The 8734-nt window shown below is 40.5% G+C and overlaps 1 protein-coding gene across 1 annotated transcript; it reads right to left on the bottom strand.

Moving 5' to 3' along the window:
- Positions 1-1492: 1492 nt before the first annotated feature.
- Positions 1493-6662, bottom strand: LOC137998957 (putative ammonium transporter 3). The gene is made up of 5 exons (XM_068844796.1): positions 6515-6662; positions 5486-6312; positions 4302-4361; positions 3580-3656; positions 1493-3110 (listed from the first exon to the last, which is right to left on the bottom strand). The coding sequence occupies exons 2-5, from the start codon at positions 6241-6243 to the stop codon at positions 2458-2460; spliced, it is 1548 nt and encodes a 515-aa protein (XP_068700897.1). The 5' UTR covers positions 6244-6312; positions 6515-6662; the 3' UTR covers positions 1493-2457.
- Positions 6663-8734: the final 2072 nt, after the last annotated feature.

Raw genomic sequence — 8734 nt, 5'->3', positions numbered from 1 at the left:
CTTCTAAAATGGCAGCTTCCACTTGATGGATGGTGTCTTCATCAATGGCAGAATGGGGGCGCCCAGGAATGGGAGCCTTTTCAACAGATGTTCGACCAACTTCGTTCCCAAGGTCCTCTCTCGATCGAGGAAGGAAGAGAGAGGACCCTGGAAACGAGGTTGATGTTAGGCCACACTTGAACTGGTCATGCCAGTGTTTTACAACGTCATATGATGAGGCATCATCCCCATAAGTTTCTTTCATTTCATCGAAGGTCTGTTTTGGCGTGCCACTTTTCAAATATAAAACTCCTGATCACTGCTCAGTACTCTACTGGCTCCAAAGTCACACCTTACTCCAATCTAACACTTGTAAAAGAAGAAGCAGTGTGAGTTTAGTGCTGCAGACTTTCATGTCACCTATAGCTTCATGTAACACTAGACAGGGAAAATTTCAGCCAGATATGATAACCCAAAGTGGGTCACGGGAAATCTTTAATGAACGCCCCTCGTGTGTTATGGTCACGACTAAAAACACTTGAGTAGAAGAGATGTTTTTTCATGGGTTTTGACGTTACGAAAAATGGAAAACAGTCATATACTGACACCATCACGTTCATGTTAAAAACGTTCGTCTAACAGGATTCTGCAACATCGTTCGGTACCTCAAGAGTCCATAATAATGATAATGATAATGATAATGATAATAATAATAATAATAATAATAACATTATTATTATTATTATTATTATTATTATTATTAATGCGAGAAATGCATGAAAGATATTATGCATCGTCAAATGGGAACCGTTCCCTTTCATTTATTTCTCCCATTACTTGCTTTGGTGGTTGGTTGGTTGCATCTCTGGTATGCCTTAATGTGCCTGCGCGATGCAGTTGATAGTCATATATGGTTATCAAAGTTGGACTATGAGACTGCGTGATCCAGTCGAAGTCCATACCCACATTTCACCGCGCGGAATTGGCTACAGTTCCGCGCTCAACGCAGAAGTTAGATGATGAAAGCTTAAGCCGATCGGATACACGGTTCAATATCTTCCAACATTTGCTGCTCAACAAATGTTGAACAATGTTGCACAAACGTGTTGAACTGAATAGAGCCGGTCTCTATTTTCGTTCAACATCGTTCAACAACGTTCAACGTGTTGAATGGCATATTTCAACATTCAACATGACACGACACACTGGTCAACGTTTGTTGAACAAGAGCTGCAACATTTGTTGATCAACAAATGTTGAACCGTGTATCACCGGCTTTAAACAGCGGCGTGCACTCCTATGCTAATAAACAATTATTCGATGAGGTTTTTGTGATATCCAGAATAATCAAGGTCGTGGTAAGGGTTATCAGCCGAAGCCGAAGGCTGAGGCTGATTATCCTTACCGAGACATTGATTATTCTGGATATCACATAAACCGAATCTAATAATTGTTTTATTATGCATTGTACGAAAAAAAATGGTCACGACAGTGAGTGGAACTGTTAATTTATTTTCCAACGAGTAAACCGTATACAAATCAGCGGCACATAATTCGATTGACAAAAAAAATTAAGCATTAGTCAATATGTGAAAAATTGAAAAAAGGCTTGATGAGAAAGCAAATAGCAATAAATAAGTAACTGAAGAAAACAAACCTGGAAGTAATTTTTTTGCTTCTCCAGTGACGGCAAGCAACACAAAGCGCGCGAACGTGGCATGATTACCCTTAGAAATCATGCCTTGCGGTCATACATGACATGATAACCCGTGACCTTGGGTGTCCTTGACATGATAACTGTATAATCTGCAGTTATGACGTCATAGGCGCTGATTTCGAAAATTCACTGTAGGCTTTCGGCCAATCACAAAAGAGTTAGAGAGTTGAATGTATAACAATGGCTGTTAGCAGTGTTTCAGTGCTCTTTCTTTTGTCCTCAGGCCTCTATTCTTCAACCTTCTGCTTACACGTTTACTACACGTCAACAACCACTTCAACCAACAGTTTTGCCCTTACATAAATAGACACCCACCCATAGCTTTACAAAATTAACACCCATAATACCTCCAATTTTTCTTCCAAAGACCTAGTATTACCGATTAAATTGTACATTACAATATGACGCTAATTACGCGATATAAAGTGTTGGCGCTTACGCTACATATCAACAGTTATGAATTATAGTTGACAACTATGGATGACAGCGATTTAAATATAAGTGAAAGTGAAATGTAAGCTTTCCGAGTTCAGTAAAATGTTGACGAAACGGCAGGTTTCTGTTTCTAATGAAAACCTTCTTGTTCCATCTCTTTTTTCTCTCCTTAGTATACTTACTTGGTATCATTATATGTTAGACAAGAAATGGCGTGAGAACAGTTTTCATTCCGACTTTAAGCGAATGAATTTTTGATCTGTTCGGTAGTGACTCGGACATACTCGGAAAAACCGATTTGCTCCGAACAGAAGTCGAACTTTAACTTATCCCACCGCAGAAGGATGGTCTCGTTGACTCCCACTTCCAGTTTCAGGAATCGATACTGTGTTTCTTCGCCATTTCGTCGCAAAAGTCTTTGTATGAGCCCTCTTCCAGAAATATTTGTACCCTTTGTCAGTGTCGTCTGGACCTAAATTTATAGGCAGATCATCCGGCACATTTATCTTCACAGATCGTTGCTGCTCGGAGTCGTTTTCTTTGGCATCGTTATTGTGTCGAAGAGTGACTTCGAACTCTAAAATCCCGTGCTCAACTCTGTCAGCGCCCAACAGTTCGTTTTCTATGCTCACGCGCAGCCCAAAAATCTTGTTAACCAATAGCAGCTCAAGAAACGTCATAGCTGCTGTCCATGCAGCTACAGCAACGATAGTGAGCATCTGTATGCCAAGAAAGCGCCAAGGACCACCCTTGAGGATCCCGTATTCGTCAGAGAATGCCGATTCGCTAATAATGTCTTTCTCGGCAAATAACGCAACCGCCAGTAGACCCCAGGCTCCTGCAAAGCGGTGCGTGGGGATGCAGCTAACTGGGTCGTCAATGCGGAGACGGTCAAGAAGAGCACATCCGGGGCATGCCAACAGGGCGCCTATTGCACCAATTAGGATGGCTTCCCAAGGATGAGCTAGAGGCGAGATAGCTGGAAGCAAAAAATGAAAATAACGACAGACTGGCTCGGTTTTTGCTTCTGACATATGTGTCTTGGTATTCCATAAAATGTGTTGAAATCTTCAATTTAAGGCAAACGCGAGTCTCGTAAGGAGCAAAAGAAAACACTTTTTGAAAAGGTAACGATTATTTTTCTTGCAAACATGGTTTGATGTGACTCTCTCAAAAAGAGTCTGAAAACCCATTTAAGTTTAGTGAACTTAAAGAACAAAGACGCATTCATAATATTTTTGATTACAGGTGGAATTAAATATAACAAAGAAAACGTAATAATATATAAGAAATGACGGTGTGGCAACTACTGACGTGATTAACCACGTAAAACTTAAAAATATCTAGAGAAGACCTACTTACGATTCTCCATCGATTTGTTGAATTATCAGTGTAATTTTAGGGTTACATTTTACAAACAACTAAAAATGCCGGCTACCTCGACTTACCCGTTACACTAACGAGGCCTGACAGGATACCGGTCACAAAGGTTGGAATGTCCAACTTGTTTTTGAACGAAAAATAACTGAAAAGAAGAATTTCACAACAAGAAATCGTGTATTCTGTTGAGCTGTTTACAAGTTTTAATAGCTGTAAATCGCGTCTTTGTCTTGCATGACCGTCACTTACGGGCAGTGATATGTTTAGAGAAGCCTGAAAAATTCAGGAGTTCAACGGGGTTTGCATCCACCCCGCAAAGCCGGTGCGACGCCCCAACCAACGTTCATAACTGCGAGGATCGTGGCTTCACTCGATTTCGTGTCCGCAGTTCAATATATGATTCGTTTAATACATCATTTCGTTCAGTAATATGTTTGTCACAAGACTCGGTGAGCTAGTTTTATGCCGCGAACTTGATTTTCTTTGTCAGCGAGACGAAAGGTATGACCAACTCACTCTTGTATCTTTTGAATATCATCTTAAATGCAATGGTCTATGGGATTGTGTTCTTATTGGTGATAGGCCCAGATAGGCCCCGTATGACGTAAAGCCAAGTCTTGTACTTATGAAAATTCAGTTGACTGCATCGAGCTAATGGAACTTGGGTGCCACCGCACACCGGTGACTCAGTTGGTTGAGCACCGGGCTGCCATGCGGGAGGTCGTGAGCTGCCAAAAGTTCAACTTGCTCAAACAAATAAATAACAAACTAGAAAACAAACAATATTCACCTGTACATCATTCCAAGAGCTCCTCCACCGATGGATCCATTGATAGTTACAACCGCTGCCCTGTTTGGTTAAATTAAAAGTTCAAAAATTAAAGCCATGCAATATTCTAAGCTCTAACGCATCAGACAGAAGAGCAATTTTGCGGATCTGTATGTTTTCCTGTTCGGCAGCGCTGGAGACTTCGCAGCTGATCATGAGAACGGAATTAGCTGATAGGTACAGATCAAAAATACTTTTTCACCAAGTCAGGAACTCATGACTAGTAGCGAACAACAGCCCCATATTTCTGTCACAGCTTTTCACTGACCGATTTATCTTTAGATTGAATTTCCCACTAATGAGAATCCCACAGGAGCCCGATGACCAATCACAAGAAAGTAACTTGACGTTATAGCGTCACCGAACCGGAACTGACATTGTTTCTTGCGGGTAAAACGGTCTAACATAGATCGGTCTGTGAAAATGCCGTGACATAAGAGTTGCTCGCTCTTAGTCACGGGCTCCTGACCGAGTAATGGAAAACTGCAAAATAAAAACTCATTAAAGATCCCAGAACTAGAGCGAGTTTCAATCGAGTGTCGTATGACCAAAACCAAAGTAATTACTTTGTCCAATCAAAAAGAACAGAGAAAATCCGATAAACCCATCAAAACTCGAAGTTATTACACGTAGCGGACACAAAGCGCGGGAAAATGTGCACGCACAGGTCGCGATTGGTTTTGGTTTCACTTCTGATTGGTTGAAAAAGTGGTGCGAAAAGAAACAACAGATATAACACAGAAACAGCAGTGACAAACAAAATACAAAATTGGAGTTTAAATATACAAGATTACTAACTTATTAAATATTAACTATTTAGTAACAATAGAGGTGAAAAAACTTATCTAATAAAGACACAGCTTTTCGCTGCTAACATATTCATTTAAGGTCGGCTTTAAATCTTTGATCAACAGTGTCTCCTTTATTTTACAGGGAGTGTACTTTCGGATCGCCCATTCGCTAAAATTTCAAAAGGATCCCATTTTAAACTGTGACCAGTTGATTTAACATGGTCCGAAAGAGCCGATGTGTGATGACCATTGATTAATGCTTTAGAATGGTCAGTTTTTGTGTGCTGTTTGTGTATTATTTCTGATAAGACTGAGATGGCCGAAGAAAAAAAGCATTTAAAACAACAGATAAACCTGGAAGCTAGTTTCCACTTCATGCCAGTGATGCCGAAGGTGCTACCACAGTTGAATCCCAGCCAACCCCACCACAGCATGAAAGTTCCGAGCATGACATTTGTCGGGGACGCCATTTGTCTTGGCGGGGCGTTTTCATCGAAGCGTCCGATCCGTGGCTTCAACATTAACGTGGCTACTAAACCACTCACACCGCCAACCAAATGCACTGGACCACAGCCAGCGATATCCACTGCACCCATTCTGTTGAGCCAACCACCATGATCCCAAATCCAATGAGCCGGAAGACTGTATGTTAGAGTATTGAGGAACGAGTACATGGTGTAAGCTTTTAAACTGGTTCTCTCGGCCATCGAGCCCGAAACAATGGTTGTTGCTGTCGTTGAGAACGAAAGCTGAAAGAAATACTTGGAATAGATTTGTCCCATTTGGTTTTCATCGGCATCCGTCAAGAAGTAGCCAAGCCCACAGAATCCATTTCCGCGATGGTCAAGTGCGAAAGTGAACGCGAATCCAAAAATCCAATATGATAATCCCCCAAATATCACATCTATAGCATTCTTTACAAAAATGTTGGCTTCATTTTTTCTGGAAACTGAGCCGGATTCCAAGAGGCCAAATCCAGATTGCATCGTAAAAATAATAAACGCGCTTGTCAGAATCCAAGTTGCATCGTCCGGATTGTCTATGCTATTGGTTTTACGGCTGGCAGATGGAATTGATGTTGAAGCAACTGTTGTCCAGTTCGTCTGGTTCATATCGAATATCAGTTAGCTGGAAAAATCTAACGAGTACTGAAATATCTCGTGAGTGGGCTCCGTAGCTGACTGAGAGAAATAAAAAAGATATTATTAAAGAAGCCTAGAGGCGACAGAAGGATAGCCTCCACATACCAGGTAAGGAGTGACTTACCACGGACGGAGCTGAAACAGTTGCGTAAGTCAAACAGGGGTTGGCTAACCTCGTGGTCGAAAGAGAAAGGAGTCCTAATGTCTTTCAGAGTGCGAATTACCTCGTATATATACTCACCGGCCTTGCCTGTAAATATGACAACTTTAACTTTGTTTTTAACATATTTGATCAGGGAAATGTTCGACAGATGTTGTCAAACAGGTTTTTTTTGAACGCATGAGACGGTAATTCCTGTAAATCGGTATTTAACGTGCTGAAACGTGCGTCGGTTTTATCGAGATTCACAGAGACAAGAAAAACACATTATGTCTGTCATTATTTTTAAATTCCCGAACTGGTGTAAGCTCCCTGTGATCACGAATATACCCTTTGATTGCTTTCAACATATCTTTGAAATTTGAATAAAGTATATACCTGAAACGCGCAGCTGACCAACTCCCAATTATTTAACAATTATTCGCCCGAAGCGTGGTGAATAATTGTTTTAGTATAATAACATAGGTGATTTCAACGCATTTTGATCGTTCCTCACCTATCAGAGGACAATCGCATAGCTAACGTCATCATCAAAACCTTTTAATTTTTTATTATCTTATATAAAACAAATAGATTCCATGTTGCTGTGCGTCTTTTCACAGTAATAACAGATCAGTGACACACTCGGTTATCATTTCATGTGTCACTTTTTGTTTTTACCACATTTTGACGTCATCTGTGATCTATTAGGGACCTTAAAGGAGCAGCATGACGCTATTTGATCAAAATTCATAACACTAAAAGACGTCTTTGCATCAATGCGGACCAAAAAAAAGAATGCTGTAGTTTTGTTGTCAATGGTCATTGAAGTGCACTGAAATTTTGATTTGTTGTTTGCAGCCAGGAATGGAGGGCATGGAAATAGATTGAAACTTTCAAGTTTGGAGACTTTGTCCCCTGAAAGTCGCCAAAAGTTAATACGAATACCTCTTTGTGCCATATTATATTTCATATCACCACAGTGACTTGTCAGGAATGTTGAGCTAGAGAACTAATTCAGATTTTTTACCCAGTTTTGACCTAAAAACAGTAAATTTAGCTTGACAGTGCCCCTTTAAAACCTGGTTTACACGTACGACACAAATGCAAATGCAAACGTAAACGAAGTTCACACATCCAATGCAAACGCAAGGGAAGTAAGACACGCAGGCGCAGTTCAAGTCCTCTTCCAAGATGGTGGTCGAGAATGAACCTAGGTGCTTTTTCTACCTTGTGCTTGCATTTGCGTCGTTACGTGTGAACCACACTTAAGATCTAGGACGGCAACCTCAGCGACAACGCCACGAAACAATAGACAGTAATGAGCGAAACAACAGCTCTGTGCGTGCGCTTTAAAATTTGTACATTTCTTTCCAATTGTCGGCCAATCTGCAACGTGAAATGACCAAATCTCAAGCTATATGGAAGACGCCAGCGGACAAGGGCAAACCTTTGATTTTCTTTCTTAGTTTCCAGACTGTTCCTCCCAATTCAGTTCCTAAATAGTTTGGATAGTTTGTGAAAGTTGAACAAACTGGAATAATCATGAAACATAAACTAGCAATATTAAATGATCTTAAGGTCCCTAATACTTAACAGATGCACGCGTACGGCACATGTAATCTATTTAAGCTTGTGTTCATATTCTTAATGACGCGCCGACAAGCGAATACGCCAAATGATTTCCATTCACCACGTTATTCATATCATAGACGACTGTGAGTGACAAAAACAAGGCGACGAAAGGAAGACAATACAAGAGCTCATTGGAATTAATCAATCATTTTTGCGTTTGTGTTGATGCTCGTTTTCGTGTTAGTCGTATGCAAGTTTTTTGCGTATATTTGGTTTGCTTATCTCCGAGTTGCATTGTATCACGATCACTCCTGGAATTTTTTATGCTATATTCAGTGGATTATTAGTTCTGTTATTTTGCAATGTTTTGTATTGCTTTTGTTAATCCTTAATGGTTGTTGAATGAATAAAGACGAGTAAATAATGTCAGCCGGACTTCAAAGACTACAATGAGCTACGATGAGCTACAATGACCAACAATGACCTACTACAATGACCTACAATGATCTACAGTGACCTACAATGAGCTACAATGAGCTAAAATGACCTACTACAATGGCGTACAATGATCTACAATAACCTACAATGAGCTACAATGACCTACGGTGGTATAATGACCCACAGTGAGCTACAATGACCTACAATGACCTGTTACAATGACCTACAATGAGCTACAATGACCAACAATGACCTACTACAATGACCTACAATGATCTACAGTGACCTACAATGAGCTACAATGAGCTA

Source organism: Montipora foliosa, chromosome 4 (assembly GCF_036669935.1).
Source record: "Montipora foliosa isolate CH-2021 chromosome 4, ASM3666993v2, whole genome shotgun sequence".
NCBI lineage: Eukaryota > Metazoa > Cnidaria > Anthozoa > Scleractinia > Acroporidae > Montipora > Montipora foliosa.
The sequence above is the reverse complement of the archived record's forward strand: the minus strand, read 5'-3'. Positions and strand labels throughout refer to the sequence as shown.